This window comes from Antedon mediterranea, chromosome 8 (genome assembly GCF_964355755.1).
Source record: "Antedon mediterranea chromosome 8, ecAntMedi1.1, whole genome shotgun sequence".
NCBI lineage: Eukaryota > Metazoa > Echinodermata > Crinoidea > Comatulida > Antedonidae > Antedon > Antedon mediterranea.
The window spans coordinates 11,562,992-11,582,988 of record NC_092677.1 but is presented as its reverse complement, the minus strand read 5'-3'; the positions used below and the strand labels follow the sequence as shown (position 1 = coordinate 11,582,988).

Below are 19,997 nucleotides of genomic sequence, written 5' to 3'. Positions count from 1 at the left end.
ACTCGTAGTGGTAGGCCTAGTAGGCCTCTATCGTTTCCCACTCCAAACAGAATAAAAAATAACATCGCAAAAATGGCATCTTCTTCCATAGTGTATAGATGAAACAATGAAACCCTTAAAATAACTTTTATTAATTTAAATGAACCGAGAACAAAATAAACAACAATGCAAACGTGAACGAATACAATAATGAAAATGGTAAAAACCGCGCGAATACATCGGACAGCGAGGAGGCGACGATGATTGTTGACAACTCAGCCAATTCAAGCGCGATCAACGATTTGACCTTTTATCCTAGCATGCACTGCGTGTTGATGAAACTTCAGGTATAACACGGTATCGTGATTTCTAGTATAACAGCAAACGTTAAGGTGGGTTGACCTCGGTCCGAACAACACGCTAAAAATTAAAGCCGTGTTCAAATTTAGGGTGTTGTATAAACACGACCTTTGACTGAATACTGTACCCTTTAGTGCACTTAAATACTGCTAAAACCAAACACAAAGAGAATCAAATGTAAGATACAAGATAAGAAAATATTTATTGTCCTATTTATTATAAAATATGTTGGAAATTCATTTTCCAAACAGCATACCTGTACATACAAAAATACATGCAAATTTACAAATATATTTAAATATAAAAATTAACAATTGAATTACTGTAGTCATGACTTGTAGATAATATACCATTTTCATTATTGAATCTTATTGCACACTGATTATTTTATCGCTATGGTCAACCTTCTTTATATTTAGGTTTACATACACTGTATGCCTTGAAGAAGGTAACATTTTTGTTGTTTATGATATTAATCATAAACCATAAAATGTAAATAACTGGGTACAGTACTGTACAGTTTTAATGTGCATTTTTAGTTGCATGTAATGCGACTCTACACCTCACTAGGTCGGTCGGTTGGTAAACACTAACTTGAGCACTTGACTGCAGCCATGTATATGGCCTTGTTTGATAACATTTCGAAAGTTTAAACATTTATTTATGAATGTGTAATATTACAGTAGTGTTCTGTTAGAAAACAATTTTATGTTGATAATAGTTTATTATGTTATTTATTATTTACTGTATTTAACTATGTGAAATATTTTTGTTTTATTCTCAGAATTAACTGGCTACAGTAATGTAGTTTTAATGTGAATTTTTTGATAACATTTCGATTTAAACATTTATCAATGTGTAATATTACACAGTAGTGTTCTGTTACCAAACAATTATTTGCAGTTTATTATGTTTTCATAATTTTACTGTATTTAACTATGTGAAAAATATTATGTTATATTCTCAGAAACGTCCACCTCCGCATACACAGGGCGCTGTCATCAAGTGCTTAGAAACCCATTCTAGCACGCTACACGATACGTGTAAAAAGCAAGTTTTACGAGTTGCGGAACTGGCGGCTAACGACTACCACCTAGATCGACCTTTGTACTTTGCTTGTCGCGACGATCGTGATCGCTTTTGTGATGATGTGAATGCGGGGCAAGGAAAAGTCTACAAGTGTCTCATGAAACATAAATTTGAAAAAGAAATGAAAGAAGAGGTAATAAGGATTTTAATCATTTATTATTATACGTTATTTACAGTTTTTAATTGATTGTCTAACAAAATAATCCATTTGGAGTACTACTTGTAGTAAAGATAAAACCGTTTTTAGATGTTTCATTGTTTGGTTCCTAAGTAACGAATAAATAAATAGAAAAAAATGTATTTCCTATTTAATAATATGACACATCAATCTTTTTTTTGGTCAGTGTCGAACTGAGTTAACTAAAAAACAAAAATTAACAGCACAAGATTATAGAGTAAATGTGAATTTGCAAAGAAAGTGTAAGCCAGAAATCAAGAAATTTCAATGCGATGCCAGGAATTCAAAAGATCATAACATCAAACTATCCGTCATCCTACTATGTCTAGAACTGAACATTAAGCAAGGTTAGTACAGATAGTTAATGATTATTAAATAGTATACAAATAATGAATGGGGTTTTTTTTCTACGGAAGTGATTAACTTTATTAAAACTACAAAATAACCTATTTAAAGTCGGATTTAATTAATCTTCATTTTACAATTTTAATATACCAATATAATTTTTCTAAATATCATTATACTGTACCAATATTGATAAAACTGCTCAAAACCTAAAAAAACTATTTTAAATTGAAACGAACAACTTTGAGGAGCTTATTTCTTTCTGACTGGCTAGTGAGTTCTTAGCTCCAGGCTAAATTTAAAGCACAGTGCTATGTCTAGATGTCTACTTTAACTACCCAACTAGTTAGAATTGTATATACTAATGTTTAGCATTACACTTATTATTTACTTCAACAGGTAAGAAGGTTAGTGGAGAGTGTCAAGGAGAGATGTTTGACCAGCGTAAACAGCTCATGGAAGACTACATGATCAACCCACGAATCATTTTAGCCTGCCGTGATAACATCGACAATCAATGCAAAGGACTCCAAAGGGAGGGCAAGACACTACACTGCCTCATGAAATTGGCCAAGGAAAATAAACTGAAGAATGGTAGATGTAAAGCAGCTGTAAGTTATATTTGGGATATAGTAAAACCCCTATTAAGGGACCAAACAAAGTGTCCTCTTAATAGGGGTGTCCTTTGAATATGGGTTTGGCAGTGGTGTCATTCATTTCACAGAAAAGTGTCCACTGAGTAGGTTGGTGTGTCCCCTGAATACGGCATTCCCCCGAATAGGGAAATTGTCTTTTTTGTCACCCGTGATAGCTGAGTGGAAATTTATACATATAGACATATTATGTCCCCTGAATAGGTGTGTTTCCTGAATATGCGTGTCCCCTGAATAGGCGTGTCCCAAAGGAGAGGGTCTCAATGTAATAGTACCATAGTTTTATTCTGTTCATTCAAATTAAAAAGTGTGTATTTATCTAACTACAATTCCTGTTTCTTCTACTTGAAGGCACTCTTGGTGTTACATAATTTGTTATGTTTTTCCTCTTTGTTGTACAGTACAGTTAATATACTTTTCCTGATATTTCAATTCATTTCTATTATTCCGATTTACAAAGACAAAACTAGCCTACAATCATGCTCGTTCGGAGGAATTGAATGATGAAAAAACTAATAATGAATACAAATAGATGTCAACAAATTTAATTAAAAATTATTAGGGCTATAGTAGTAATATGAACGGTAAAAATTATTAGGGCTATAGTAGTAATATGAACGGTAAACATTATTAGGGCTATAGTAGTAATATGAACGGTAAAAATTATTAGGGCTATAGTAGTAAAGTAATATGAACGGTGAACTGAAAACACAATTTTTGAATTATTGATTTTTTATGACAGCACATATCATTTTCTAATAATTTATTCCTATAAAAAAATTATTACTATATATCAAACAATGGTTTTGAATGTGTGCGCTATTTAAATAAAGACGCAACATATTCAGTCTCACGAGTACATATTGTTCTTCACTACCTGATATTTAATTGAATTTTAACAATGGAAATTATAATTTTATTCAGCTTAAGGAACTGGTTAAAGAGACTGATGCTGGGCAAGATGTAAGGATAGACAGTGCTTTACAGAAGGCTTGCAGACCAGTTGAAGAGAGCCTGTGTAAAGGTGTATCTAAGGGAAATGCTCAGTAGGTTTCACTACAGTAGAACTCCTTGTTAAGAGGGCACCTCCCAGGCCCAACAAACTCTTCTCTTAACAGTGGCGTAACACAGAGGGCCTGAGGTTCTTGTTCAGAAACCCTAACTGTCCTTCAAATGCTGGAAGCCTTAGATGTTTTCAGCTTTTTTTGACATATTTTAAAACCTTTTGTTTCCTCTGGGTTCTGCTCAGGGGCCCCTATAAGCACTGGGGCCCTGGGTTTAGCCAGTGAGTCATTACCAATTAGAGGGCCCAGTTATGACCAGTGGCTGTGATGTACTAGTATACTGGGGTTAACCCTTTCTTGTCTCATGTGGTTGACCATACTTAACACAGTTCGACCATATTGTTAAACAACATATATTTCCCCTTGTTAGTTTCATAGAGAAGTGTCCTCTGAATAGGTATGTCTCCTTTATTGGGGTTTCCCAAAAGAGAGATTGTATTGTACTATAAAAACCATAAAGCTCTGTCTACACTATCACATTTTATGTGACAAGAAATTGTGATGTGCCCATATATGGACATGATGATGTCATATCACTACCATATTTAAGCATATCACTACCATATTTGGGCACATCACACTTTTTTTGTCAAACTAGTTGTAGAAAGAGCTTAATGTACATACACTATGAGTGGTTATGAGCAGGAAAACAAAACCGTGATGATTTTAAGATTATTCAGGAACACCACCTTATACAGATTTATTTGTAATGTGTAATTGTATTTCTTCACAGAGTATTAGCATGTTTAATGGATAATCTTAATGCTCCAGAGATGACGAAAGACTGCGAGACACGTCTGTTGACATTGCAGTATTTCATCACTAGGGATTTTAGGTAATTATTGTTCATTGTTTGCATAATGTTAATTTTTTTTTTAATAGAAAAAAAGTTAAATTTTGTATGTTATATTCTTGGTGCTGTATCTATAATTTATCCTGTATCATAAGCAAATTCTGCAATACAGTGCCACATGTGTATCACACGTTATGCCTCTTATTGTGCACAACGGTCAAATGGGTTTTGAATACTAGTTGATTCTTAGTAGGCCTTCTGTAATACAGTGCCAAATGTGGTGCCTGTTATACAACCATAACATAAGACAGGTGCCACCTGTGATACTATGGGACAATGTATTACACAATTTTCCTATAATACACTTGACAGATTCATGCCATATGTGGTGATACAGTATTGGAAATAGAGAGTGGTATGTTGCAACTGACGACTTGAGTAAACTCTGTCTACAGGTTATCAAACTTTATGTGACAAACAAATTGGCCCATATGGACATGATAATGTCATATCACTACCATATTTGGGCATATCAAAACCATATTTGGGCACAAACTAGTTTGATAGTGTAGACAGAGCTTTACTCAAGTCGCCAGTTTTAAAATACCACACTCTATTCTCAGTACTGTATCTCCACATATGGCATGTATCTGTCCAGTGTTGTAATACATTGTCACATGTTAAAGTTAGGTCAAATACAAAGCAGCATATTCGCAAGATAATCATCATCATCATCCGTTACGCTATTCGTCTTGGGTAGACATTGCGTACGCTAATCGTTTCCATGACTCTCTTTCGGTGGTCTGATGGTCTGTCATTAATTTTGCGATCGATGTATTTGCTTTTTTGAGTTAATAGACTGGCATAAAGTGAACCATGCCAAACTAGACTTAATTCATATCGAGGAAAAGTACAGTAGCCAATAGATTGTCCATATATATCTGCATCATTATTATTTTTTTAATTGTTATTGTCATGTAGACTAGACCCACAGCTTTATAAAGCGTGTCAACAAAATGCCAAAGAATACTGCGACATTGGAGATTGGGGAGAACAAACTGAAGAAGAAGACGATAATGATGAGGAGGATGGTTTAGTGTTCAGTTGTTTACATGATATGCTCCATCCCAATGAATTTGCTGACGGAACTGTAAGTGTAACAATCAATACTGAAAGCACTCAGAAACTGAGTGAAGTACTTGGCAAAATACTGCCACAGAGAGCGCATGTTAATATTTCAGCCCATGTTAAAAGAAAACAAATTTTTTTTTTTTTTTTTGTTAAGTTAATAATGAACTGGTTTTTAAAAATTGCAATAGGCATGTTCTGTAATTATATAACTATTTACAACGAAAAATTCAGAATAACTTATCGTGCTAACAAACAAAGCAACTTGGGCTGGCCGGTTGCGTCTGACTTTCCATCAATTGTGGTATTCCGACTATGTTTCTAGAATGGTTAAACCAACACGGGCATGTGAAAACTCGGTGAGGAAAAAATTGAGTCTATTTCATGCCTAGATTACCTGGATAAAACAGCATATGCCTTTTTCTCCTCCTGTAAGAGAACACAACTAAATAGCACAAAAAATCCCCGATTTGTTTATTGTTAGCACAATTGTTTTTTTTTTTTGTAGCTGTCCAGTGAATGTAAAGTTCAGATGCACCGAGCTCTTCGGCAGCGAGCCATTAGTGTTCATTTGAATCCTAACATTGAAAGAGAATGTAGAAGAGATCTTGGACAATACTGTGCTGATAAACATGAAAAGGGAGAGGTAATATTTTACTTAAAGATGTATTATCCCCCAAAAACATGAAGAATTAAGATTAATAAAATCAGACTTTAATAGACCATTTTGCAGTTTTAATAAAGTTAATCACTAAGAAAAATGTTTTCACTTATAAAATGACAAAATAAATGGTTAAAATAAACCAAAAATCTATTGACTGGCAGCCGATTTTACTATTTTTGCTTTAAATTACATTTTTTCAGGTAAATCATTTTTTTTTCTATCCAGTTTTTGGTCAAAGTGGATAACTATTATGTGATATTAAAATGGTATATTCAACAAAAAAATTTTAAGAATTATTTATTTCAATACATCTTTAATATTTAACAATAATATTTTGTTTAAGTTACATGAATTTCCTATCCCAACAAAATGAAAGTAAAACTGTTATATAATTATTGTTTTGTTTCATAATAGGAGATGGCTTGTCTCCAAGATAACCTTGATAATCTAGAAGAATCTTGTAAAGAACTCGTCGGAAGGTTCACTGGCGAGGAATCTGAAGATATTAAAATGAACAAAATACTTATGAAAGCTTGTTCACCAATGCTGGCCAAGTTTTGTAAGGTGAGTTTTTAAGCTGCATTTTGAAGGACAGATAAAACAAATGTATTTTGCTATCACTCATATCGATTAAAAATTGATGAATTCTGTCGCGTATTGGCAACGGAATGACGTGTATGAATTACTGGTCTCATATTATACAAATTGCCATCTTTATTTTATCTCAAATGCAAATGTTTGTAATTTTCACTACTATTAACTATAATTTGCTTGATAATGGTTGATCTCAATAAAGCTCTATCTACACTATCAAACTTTATGTGACAACAAAAAGTAATGTTCCCAAATATGGTAGTAATACAACAGCATCATGTCCATATATGGGCACATCACATTTTGTTGTCGCATAAAGTTTGATAGTGTAGACAGAGGTTAATAGAAAGAATACATTTTTTTCACTATTCTGTTAACTAACTGAGAGCCTTGCCAGAAGTTCCAATTTTTCTCGCGATAACCCTTTGATCTAACATTAATGTCAATGCAATCTAAAGTGGGGTTTACAATCATTTCTTAACAATTGTTTTTTGTTCTATATTACTGTGATAGTAACGAAACATTTATTTTATCTGGCCAAAAGTAATTAGCGTACAAAATTATGACTCACCATACCACAATATATCCTTCAATATAACCTTCATCCAGTCGTTGATTTTAATTTCTGTGATAATTTTCTTGATCACCTTATGTTCACATATACTTTTAATATGTGCTATTAAATCTATTTAGTTTTTAATTTCTTTTATTTTGGAATGGTTTATATCCATACTATTACTAATAACAAAAACAAAAGTGCCTATATAAACAAACTTTATATTGCCATCTCGATAAAACTAAATAAATTTCTCAAAATCTATAACTTTTAAACTATATCTGGTTTATAAAAACCATCAAAAGCATATAATTAACTCCTTATTGTTTAATGAGGTCATAATGGTCATGTGGTATTGTGACATCATCATCATGTACAGTTTAGTTAAGGTCTCTTTAACATGCTTTCGACATGACCTCACTGAAAGAGGTGCTGTTTCCGATTTTTAATCTTTTAATTATTTAAATTTGTATATTTATGTACCAATCTCTTATAACTGTCTGATCTAATTTCTTCTGAATTTTTGCACAGTTCTGTAACATCACTAATTGTTTTTGTGTGGTAGATTTTTTTTCTAATTGTGTCTTTTGCTATAGTTTCTCTTCTACATGGCATTATTTTTATTTTATACGCATCCAACAGCAAACACAAACTCGCCAATTACAGGATGGAAAAACTATTTATAGTTCATCTAAACTATAGATATTAAATTCATACTTGTTACATCTAAATGATAGTTTTGTTTTTATTTAATGTGTATGAAATCAAGTTCTATTAGTAAAACCATTTTTTTAAAAAGAACAAAGCTATCACAAACACATTAGGTACAGTGATACTGCACAACAATTGTGAATTTACATATTCATTCATCACTGTCGAATACATGTTCATTGAAGTGTGAAATATGTTGCTGTTGCTTTTAGTATAATAGCACACATTTGAACAGTAAATTGATGTAGTGGTGTATCCAGGATTCTGAAAAGAAAAAGGGGAGGGTGCGCCCAGGGCTTAAAAATGGTGAAGTGCTGTACTTAACCAAATGTCCTATATAATTTAAACATTTAGTTTGGGCCAGGCTAAGTCCCTCTAGGATCTGCCTATAATATGGTATATGAATGATTTTATAGCAATTGTAACATAACATTAAACATTTTGGTATTCTTTTCTGCAATTGTTTCGCCTTTCTTATTATATATTAGCTAAGGTTTAACAATTTTCGAACGCTTAACAACTCTATTCTGCGATCTCACGTTATTTATTCACTCTCCTATTCACCTGCTATACTGGTTCAGTAGGACAATCCTTGCTATATAACAATGTATTGCGTCACTGCAGTGAGTCTATTGTCTGAATATCGCAACTTGGCACAGGTTATAACCACACTGACATTTCTAGTACTTGTTAAAGTTCTAGACCATTATTTTTCATTGAATGAACTGACCAACCAATAGGCATAAAATATTCACAGGCTTTCCCCGACCACAGTTCTGATGGTAGAACCAGTATCCTTGGATACAAAGAGTCTAGGTGCGAATCACCTCTTATTCTCCTAATTTACTAATAAGTACAGTAACACATTATTTTGGTGAATTGATAAATAATTAGTTGGTGATTTATTGTTTCTAACCACATTCTGTTTGTAAACGACATTTAAAATCAAATCCTCAAAATCCAAATACGTTATTTTTATGTACAGGACCAAAAGCCTGCTTCCAAGTATAGGGTGAGTTTAAAATAATTCAAAATGAACCATTTTTTATTTTTATTTTTTATATAAGTGACACAATAGATAATTTAATTGGTCACTTTATAAATATAGTTTTACATTTCTCTTCACTGATAATATTATAGTTATATTATAACTAATTATCAGTAGCACTAGCAGCATGGTAAATTAATTAATTGTATACTGTATTAGTTAGCTAATCTCTTTTAAATAGCTAATTAAACAGTTAATAATAATTCATAAATATTTAATTGCTAATGGTGACAATAGCAATTTAAAATGTAAATTAAGATTGGCTAAATTTCTAGTTTGATTGGTTTATATTTCATAAATAATAGTAAAATAAGTTTTTTTTCTTGTGATTCTAACTATGGCCGTGTTCCCGCAGCCAAAAATGAAACTATAATTAACCGATAAAGTTAAATGGTATTATGCTCTGGCAAAAGTAACAGATATTTATCTCATTTAAATCAGATAATTATGAAATTAATGCGATAATGTTTAACCTTTGACCTGAAGAACAAATTGTTGTATTGTGATTGGACACTGGATTGTTTGGTAATGTGTGATCATGCGCACTTTATTTTTTTATTAATTATCTGATTGGTTAAAAAATTAACCGATAATTTTGTTATGGCTGCAGGAACATGACCTACTGTAATATGATTTAAAATTGGCGTACGAGGTATTGATGATACAGTACGTGATGTAATTACGAAATGCAGTTTCATCAAGCGAACTCCGAGTGATATTAGGTGTAGGAATCAGAAAAACCTCAAATTAATCACAACACATGTTATAATGTCATGTCACAATTGTTGTTATAAAATTAATGTTTTTATTTTGCATTTTGTATTGCAAAGTAAGTTTAGTGCATGTCGCAGTTAAGAATTTTAATTTCATAGTATCATCTAATTCTAATGTTTTCTAATCCTGTAAACTATTTATTTTCTTAACAATCTAATTTATGCTTTCTAGAATTTAAATTAGTTTAAAAAAATTAATCCAGGAACTAGCATCTTATTTCAAATGTTTTCTTTTTGGCTTTAAATCAAAACTTGGAAAGCTGCTTACTGCATGAGTTTTTATAAACAATTACCAAACATTTTTTTTAATATACACTTCCAAAATGTGATGTTGATTAGTTTCAATACTTTTAAAAATTAATTACTAAAAAAATTATTTAAATTTACATTCAATAATAGCAGCAAGCTTGTTTTAAGCTCTGTCTACACTATCAATTTAGTTTGAAAAAACAGGTTTGATGTGCCCAAATATGGTAGTGATATGCTCAAATATGGTAGTGCTATGACATCATTATGTCCATATATGGGCACATCACATTTTTTTGTCACATAAAGTTTTATAGTGTAGACAGTGCTTTAGAACGCTAACATCACAATTCTATTAAATATATTTTTTATTTGCTACTAATTGCCTAATTGCCTTTGTTACAAACTGTGCATCTGTTGCAAATTTTTAAATACATTTTAAATAAAGTAATAAATAAAACTTTGTGACAAAAAAAAATGTGATGTGTCCATATATGGACACGATGATGTCATATCGCTACCATATTTCAATATATCACTACCATATTTGGGCAGACAAACTAGTTTGATAGTGTACACAGAGCTTAATGTTTGTTTTTTAGGAGCATTTGAAACAACAGCTAAGTGAAGGAGTGTTGATGGATTGTCTAATTCAACATAAAAATGACAATGAGATGGATGAGAAATGTGCTGCCGGTGTTGAACACTTTCAACTGGTAAGATAAACTTAACCTATGACCCCTCAGACGGAATCATACAATGAGGCCTGACTGACGAAGTCTTGACTTTACTGAGTTGAATCCTGACAAGACGCAGCCTGACTAGTTGGTGCTGTGTGAGTTGAATCTCGACAAGACACGGCCGATAGCATCGGTCGTAGTTTTTAGGTCGTCGGGAAAACATTACACATGTTTGATTTTCATGGCTTCGTCGTACGACTCTGTCTGAGTTGGTCTTTAGAAGACGACCCAATTAACCTTTTGTGTTTTTCAAAATAAAGTTGAAATTTTCCCAAAAAAATAAATCATAGAATTTTGTTGATTTTTTCTGTTATTTAAAAAAAAGACAACCTAGTTATTGTCTTAATTATCTATTTAAATTTTGTTTCTTTATTTTAGCTTGAGTTAAAAGACTACAAATTTAGTTTCAAATTCAAAGAAGCTTGTCGTTCTGATGTTTCTAGCAACTGTTACAATGTTAAAGAAAAGTAAGTACACTGTAATGCTCAGTTCGCAAATACGGTGTGCCCTAAATCATAAAATGGATTGAAATAACATTTTGCACATTTAAATATGAATGCTTTGAATACAATACTTTCATTCTGAATTTACAATTTGAATTCCTTTTAATTTTTTCTATTTCAGTCAGTCATAATTAAATTTTACGAAGCAAATAAACGAGAAAAAAAATTGAATAGCACCCTTATACTGTCTATAGGCTTATCATAGCACCCATGTGGAAATTCAGGTTCTAATTGTCAACATTAATGATTTTAATATTGTATTACTATTCACGTACTAAAAGTTTTAATTTAAATTTATGATAGGGCCGCTGTGATATCCTGTTTGAGTCAAATAGTGAGGGACGATACTCTAACCGAAAAAAAACATAGAGTCAGCGATGAGTGTAGAAAACAATTGAAATTTGAGGAACTTCAAAAGGTATTTTATTAATTATTCTATTTTATTGCAATTTTTACAAGGCTTCTGATGTCATATTTTATTTATATGTAGCACTATATAAACTATTGTTAGATTCTCGGTACTATATTTACACAGAAAGTGATTAAGTTAGCTATCAGTTCAAGTTATTTCCAAATTGTGTATGTGAAAAGTGTTAATTATACTTAATATACATGACTATTTAAGGAACAGTTAAGGGAAGTGACTTATCAGTTCAGTGACCCTCCTTATCCCCTCCCAAGAGCTGGTATATCCATTAAGGTCACACCCAAGTAAATATTAGATGTCAATTCCATAGAATAAATTCATTAATAGGAGTTGACACCTAATAGTGTTTACAGCCCATGTCTATAGTATACTGTACATTAGTTAAGTATAGTCAACCACATGAGACAAGAAGGGTTAACCCCGGTATACTAGTACATCACAGCCACTGGTCATAACTGGGCCCTCTGTAAGACCAGTCTTTGACTGAAGAGGTCATCCAGTATAAATAAATGATCAATTCCAGGGAAGTGAGTGACCTGCTATATATATACTTTATTAATTTATGTTACTTTATACATTCTATATATTAGTGCTGAAATAAATATTATGGAATTGTGTAGTACACTCTTAAGCACCAAATATATATGTGTGTAAACTCTAGAATTTGTAATTCATAATTATGTTGCTATTTCTTTTTCATGGGACAACAGCGGGTTGTCAATATCAGCATATTGTTTAGCATGTGTCTCGGTGTTTGTAAACTCCAAAGTTTTGCTGGCAATATAAAAGGGGTATTTGAGTATTATAAATCATGTTTATGTTGCTTTTTTCCCTTTCTTGTTAGTCTGAAAACATCAAACTAGATCCTGAACTGAACAAAGCTTGTACAGGTGATATTAAGACTCACTGTTCCGGAATTAAAGAAGGCAACGCTCGTGTTATAGAGTGTTTACGAGATCACCAGAACAAGCTCAGTAACCAATGCCACATGAAGATCTTTAACAAGCAAAAGAAAGAGTCCCTCAACCCAGAATTTGATCATACCTTTATGCACGTGTGCAAACGCATGATCAAGGTTTGTTTGGTTGTTTAGCTTTTTAGATTCTATTCTATACAAGTTTTTATATGGCGCACTACAAAGAACAGAGTGCCTAACAATAATAATTTAAGTTGACGTTTAAATAGAGGTGTTTAAATAGATTCACTATATTAAAACACACCTGGTTGTATTCTTGCAATTTGATTGGTTAATTACGCATCATTTGAAATTAGCCTTACCTAACAAAAAATTGATATCTAATGGTGATAATTAACGCGCTCTAATGTAAGTTCAGATTTCTGTAAACATTTTGAGAATTGTTGTCGTGCTACATTGTTGTCGTGCTACATTGTTGGCTGATGCATTCTGAAAACAACTTGTGTGCACCATCTATAGCTGTTCCACTCCACGTCTAAGTTAGAGCACTGCCTCTTTTATTGGCCTAACTTCCCGGCCTAGCATTCAATGATTTACAATGGATAAATTGAGTTGTTAATTTTTCAATATTCTCAGCATCCATATATTTACTTTATTTGATAGATCCAAATAATTAGAGTATTAAATAATCTTTGCTTTTTCAGCAATTTTGCCAGGGTTCATCACCACAAGAAATATTCAAATGTCTGAAACAACGGAAAAATGACCCAGCTATGGATGTAAAGTAAGGACTATCAGTTTCTTATAATAAATTTATTATTATTATTATTTAATATACTTACGTCAGGGGCAGATCCAGGAGATTTAGGGAGATTTTCCACGCCCGATGACCAAACCGTGTCATGTTAGTTCATTGTGCATTTGTGGTAATATTGGGACGCTACCCACCTTGACACAAGTTTGATGTTTGATGGTCCAGGCACCGTCCAATGACACATCGATTGACTTGGTTTGTCATCGCAAATCTAAAGCTCCTTATTAAGGAAGGAGGAGATTAGACCTTTGTTTCATTTAATATTTGATTTTCCTGACACACATTTATTGTATTTCTTGTCATAGGTGTAAAGAAGTATTGACAAAGAGACAGATCTCTAAGATGCAAGATTACAGATTAAATCCAATGTTGGCCAAGGCATGCTCTAGGGACATCCCCAAATTTTGTAAAGAAATTGTGGAAACTGAGAAACCAACTGAAATGGAAGGCAAAGTTATTGAATGCTTGAAAGTCCAGCACACTCACAAAGTAAATCAATACAGTTTTTTATACTATTATTTGTTTTGGTGAAATTACCAAGATTATTCAATAGAAATAAAATAAATATAAGCGTCAACTTGACAGGAATTTTCTTTTGATTGTTTAACAGAAATTTTCACAACAGATAGTTTACACATTACATTTTGCATATTACATTTTGCATTGAAATAGAAAACATTCAACAAATTAAAAAATAACCCATATTTTGAGCAACAACACATTTTTGTCTGTAAATGCATGAGTGAAATCAGAAATAAATTGAATTGACTTGAATTTTAAAATGGCCAGATATTGTAAAATCTTGCACCACAGTACATATCACCCAGCAATTAATTTAGTCAAGTCAAATCAACATTTATTTCTTTTGAATGAGAATTAATATATTCTAAATTCTGACGAGATTTTCTTTTTTGATATAGATGTTTAACATTTTATTATATATCAGCTGGCCTGCTTGAAATGTTACATACCCTATCTAAAATAAATGTTATACTTTGCAGAAATTGACCAGAAGTTGTAATGAACGAATGACAGCCATCATGAAGGATGCAGCTCTTGATTTCCGAATGGATCCTCTTCTGGCTAAAGTTTGCCAGGAAACTGCCAAGAAACTCTGTATCGAGGAGTTTGACGATCCAGGCAGTGGACGCATTGAGGAATGTCTTAAGACTAAATTACAGCATAACAAAATCATAGATATGAAATGTAAAATGGTATGTCAAACTATGTACAATAAATGCATATAAATAAGTTTTAAAAATAATTAAATTTTAAAAGAATGCAAACTTGACAAAATGTTTTCACCTTTAAAATGATAGGGCCGGATCCACCTCTTAATTGCCTTCTTGTCATCTGCAGACCAATTCGGTGTCCAAATCTTCTTCAATTGTCTTACTTTCCTTACCCCCTCACCACCTTGTCCTGTTTTCATTTTCTAGCTTATTGTAAATATTTATATATATTTTTTCTGTAGCAAGTGGTTCGTTTATTGACAGAGGCACATGCAGACATTCAAGTTGATCCTTTACTGCATAAATCCTGTGCTTTGGATATCAAACACTATTGTGTAGATATACCACAGGGCGAAGGACGACGTAAGTAAAAAACACACTTGATTTCGAAAAATTAATAGATGGAAATGTAAAGACATTCTTAGCTTTACTTTAATTCTAGAAACACATGATGTGTTTACCAATGTTGTTAAATTTCGTGGATAATAAAGAACAATAATAAATAATAATAGAGAACAGTCTCTCCCTCCCCACCTCCCCTTTATAGTAGAGCAGTTAGTGCCATAAAAATAGCCAAGTTGTGCACTTTATTACCAAAGCATGAAACTTGCCACAAAGTTTCTTTGATGTATATAAATTAAAAATATCGGGGGGTGCCAAGTGTCCAACGTCCGGTATGGCGGCCATCTTGATTTCAAAATGGCCACCATAAAAACAAAAAGTGTTCATATCTTGGGAACTATAAACAGTAGAGACTTGATTCTGGTGTTAAATTGTTCACAAACCACATATTTCTATTTGCTCTAATAAAAAGTTTCGTGAAAAAATGACCGGAAATGACGTTTCTCCCAGTTTGACCTTTGACCTCTTATCTGTATATCTCAGTAACTACTGATCATTTTCAATCGATTTTGGTGTCATTTTGTTCAGAATAGAGACATTTATATTTGTAGTAATGAAACATTTTCACATAAAATGACTGGAAATACAATTTATAACCTTTGACATATATAATATGTGAACATACTGTATGTGGTTTACATTGGTATAAATGCACCTAATTTTTTTTAACGAAATAACTGACACTGCAAAAATGACCAGGAATTATTATTCTGAATTTTTGACTTTTGATGTGATAGGATAGGCGTAAAGTATGACAGATCACTGAGAAACAGCAATCACTGAGCTCATCTATGCCGACTTGTTTGCTAAACTGTGATGTGTCAATCGTTAGATAAAAGTTTTGGTCCTCTCTCCATCATCTTTTTTTTTTTTGCACTGTATTATACCATATGGACAATTGTCTGAAATAAAAGTTGAATTGAATTGTTAGATGCCATTTGGAAATATTTTTGATGTAAAGTAGCATTCTTTCGTTGGCCTCTTTGATGTTGCATATGAGACAAGTTCGGAAAGTTTTCATTTTCATGAGTTAAGAGAATACCGTCTTTCAAAGTACTTACTACAAACTTATCCTGCATTTGTGCAGTAGACCTACTTTCATTAGTCAGAAACTCAGATAATTCTTGTTCATTTTCGTTGCATCTAAAAAAATGTACTCCATTTTTATGGTAATGGGCCTTTGCTGTAAACCATCTGAATCCTTTTCCTCGATTTTCTCTACTCATTGATTTTTTAGCAAAATCCGAACCAAATCAATTCGTAAAAGACATTTCAATATAATTATTCAAGTAATTCTCAAATTAGTGACATGGACCTACAATATACTGTTCTGTACAAGACCTTTTTAGGCATCCACTTGTGGACTTTCACTTTCAAGGTCTTGGTCTCCTAATCATACAAGAAACAATGTCTGATTTAATCAATCAAAGTAGTGGGTCCAGACAAAGAAGGGGATGTAAGACCATCCACAGACAAAAAAGGGGGTATAAGACCATCACAGAAAAAGAAGGGGGGTATAAGACCATCCACAGACAAAGAAGGGGGTATAAGACTATCCACAGACAAAGAAGGGTGTAAGACCATTCACAGACAAAGCAGGGGGTGTAAGACTATCCACAGACAAAGAAAGGGGTATAAGGCCATCTACAGACAAAGAAGGGGGTGTAAGGACCATCCACAGACAAAGAAGGAGGTGTAAGACCATCCACAGACAAAGAAGAAAGGGGTGTAGGACCGTCCACAGACAAAGAAAGGGGTGTAAGGCCATCCACAGAGAAAGAAAGGGGTGTAAGGCCATCCACAGAGAAAGAAGGGGGTGTAAGACCATCCACAGACAAAGAAGGGGTGTAAGACCATCCACACACAAAGAAAGGGGTGTAAGACCATCCACACACACAAAAGGGGTGTAAGACCATCAACAGACAAAGAAAGGGGTGTAATACCATCAACAGACAAGGAAGGGGATATAAGACCGTCCACAGGCAAAGAAGGGGTGTAAGACCGTCCACAGACAAAGAAAGGGGTGTAAGACCGTCCACAGATAAAGAAGGGGGTGTAGGACCGTCCACAGACAAAGAAGGGGGTGTAAGACCACCCACTGACAAAGAAAGGGTATAGGACCACTTACAGACAAAGAAGGGGGTATAAGACCATCCACAGACAAAGAAGGTGATGTAGGACCATCCACAGACAAAGAAGGGGGTGTCGGACAATCCACAGACAAAGAAGGGGATGTAAGACCACCCACAGACAAAGAAGGGGGTGTAAGACCATCCACACACAAAGAAGGGATTATAAGACCATCTACAGACAAAGAAGGGGGTATAAGACCATCCACAGACAAAGAAGGGGGTATAAGACCATCCACAGAGAAAGAAGGAGGTGTAAGACCATCCACAGACAAAGAAGGGGTGTAAAACCATCCACACACATAGAAAGGGGTGTAATACTATCAACAGACAAAGAAAGGGGTTTAATACCATCAACAGACAAAAAAGGGGGTATAAGACCGTCCACAGACAAAGAAAGGGGTTCAAGACCATCCACAGACAAAGAAGGGGGTATAAGACCATCCACAGACAAAGAAGGGGGTGTAGGACTATCCACAGACAAAGAAGGGGGTGTAGGACTATCCACATACAAAGAAGGGAGTGTAGGACCATCCACAGACAAAGAAGGGGTGTAAGACCATCTACATACAAAGAAAGGGGTGTAAGACCATCCACAGACAAAGAAGCGGGTATAAGACCATCCACAGACAAAGAAGGGGGTATAAGACCATCCACAGACAAAGAAGCGGGTATAAGACCATCCACAGACAAAGAAGCGGGTATAAGACTATCCACAGACAAGGAAGGGGGTATAAGACCATCCACAGACAAAGAATGGGGTATAAGACCATCTACAGACAAAGAAGGAGGGGTAGGACCATATTACCGAGGAAGCATAGGCCTACAAAAAGAAGATGCAATCAAAATAGGCCCACCGGCCACTTTGAAAACAATAAATTGTAGAATAACTGAGGCTTGATTGTTGAAATATAAAGGGTTCTTTGTAAGGTCATTAATAATATATTGATATAAACACGATCATCATACTATTCATTTGACATTCAAATACAGTCTATCTCGAAAAGAAGCTCATACTATCACCTTTTCGAGGTTTTACGGTATTCCATAACATGTATGTTATTTCCTCTGTCAAACTATTAAAACTTTTAGCGAATCAGAAGGTGCCAACATCATTGAACTAATGGTACCACCAAAAGCACAATGTTTACCAATTTTATGTACTATATACAATTTAAGTCCATTAATCATTTAATATAATTACGCCTATCAGGTCAAAGTTTAGTTCAAAATTAGGTGCATTTAAGACCACCAAAAACCACATACAGTATATTCACATAATTAAAAATCAATAATTAAATGTCAAAGGTCATAAATTGTATTTCCGGTCATTTTATGTGAAAATGTTTCATTACTACAAATATAAATGTATTTATTCTGAACAAAATGACACCAAAATCGATTGAAAATGACCAGTAGTTACAGAGATATACAAATACGAGGTCAAAGATCAAACTGAAAGAAACGTCATTTCCGGTCATTTTTTGACGAAAATTTTCATTAGAGCAAATAGAAATATATAGTTTGTGAACAATTTGAGACCAGAATTAAGTCTCTAATGTGTATAGTTGCCAAGATATGAACATTTTTTGTTTTTATGGTGGCCATTTTGAAATCAAGATGGCCGCCATACCGGACGTTGGACACTTGGCACCCCCCGATATTTTGAATCTATATACATTATAGAAACTTTGTGCCAAGTTTCATGCTTTGGTAATAAAATGCACAGCTCATGTCATTAACTGCTCTACTATTACAGCTAAAATGAAATTAAGAACTCCTTTGTATATTAGTTCCTGGATATGCCCTATACCTTCTTGAATAAATTAACTGACAAATTGTCTTTTTCACATAACATTTTTATATCAGATTAAACTCTGTCTGCACTATCAAACTAGTTTGACAATAAAAGTGTGATGTCCAAATATGGTAGTGATATTCCCAAATATGGTAGTGATATCATCATGTCCATATATGGGCACATCACATTTTTTTGTCACATAAAATTTGATAGTGCAGACGGAGCTTTAAAACAGAAAATGTAATTTTGAAGGTAATATACCTGTTTTTAATTTTTTTTTCATTAGATATGTCATGTTTGTTAGAAGCTTTAGAAGACAATACGGTGCGGTTACGGCAAGAATGCAGGAGAATGCTGTTAGAGAGAAAAGAGATGTGGGAATATGCAGCTGAAGTACGTTTGTTTTTAATCTTTAAAAAATTAGCGTTTTAGTGGTTCTATAGATTAGTGTTGTCGCACCTGCTCCGGTCCAGTTCACGTCACATTGTGTGTACAGCGGCTTTCCATTTTCACGTTTCACACTCCACTCATATATGCATTTGGAAGCATGTGGCGCGTAGTGACAATGAAACAATGAGATGTGATGTTATTTGTTGTAGCAGGTACACTAAATTCAAATCCTGACTGCCAATATTCTCGCAGATAATACAGTGCCAGATTTGAAATCCTCTGCAGAAATTATATTTAGTTTAAGAGAAAAATTTAATTTCTGGGGATTTCAAATTTTGTATTGCAAGGTACAAATGAATTGACGAAAATTGCAAAACTGAAATCAAGTTAGTTTATTTTTATACTCGGTGACCCAGAGGGCCCAGTTGGTGATCAGTGGCTGTGATGTACTAATACACCGGG

General features: G+C 33.6%; 1 protein-coding gene across 2 annotated transcripts in view; it reads left to right on the top strand.

Moving 5' to 3' along the window:
- The window catches only part of LOC140057305 (Golgi apparatus protein 1-like), a 33,033-nt gene that overhangs the window by 8,519 nt on the left and 4,517 nt on the right, over positions 1-19,997 (top strand). Inside the window, exons 5-22 of one of the 2 annotated variants that reach the window (XM_072102904.1) lie at positions 1,307-1,561; positions 1,773-1,953; positions 2,351-2,562; positions 3,529-3,650; positions 4,402-4,503; positions 5,443-5,611; positions 6,098-6,235; positions 6,668-6,817; positions 9,100-9,126; positions 10,784-10,897; positions 11,300-11,388; positions 11,728-11,842; positions 12,696-12,926; positions 13,472-13,551; positions 13,887-14,070; positions 14,583-14,795; positions 15,056-15,176; positions 19,432-19,538. In XM_072102904.1, the coding sequence (XP_071959005.1) occupies positions 1,307-1,561; positions 1,773-1,953; positions 2,351-2,562; positions 3,529-3,650; positions 4,402-4,503; positions 5,443-5,611; positions 6,098-6,235; positions 6,668-6,817; positions 9,100-9,126; positions 10,784-10,897; positions 11,300-11,388; positions 11,728-11,842; positions 12,696-12,926; positions 13,472-13,551; positions 13,887-14,070; positions 14,583-14,795; positions 15,056-15,176; positions 19,432-19,538 (2,610 nt within the window). The remainder of the gene's footprint in view (positions 1-1,306; positions 1,562-1,772; positions 1,954-2,350; positions 2,563-3,528; positions 3,651-4,401; positions 4,504-5,442; positions 5,612-6,097; positions 6,236-6,667; positions 6,818-9,099; positions 9,127-10,783; positions 10,898-11,299; positions 11,389-11,727; positions 11,843-12,695; positions 12,927-13,471; positions 13,552-13,886; positions 14,071-14,582; positions 14,796-15,055; positions 15,177-19,431; positions 19,539-19,997) is intronic. The other variant, XM_072102905.1, reaches the window with a different exon arrangement.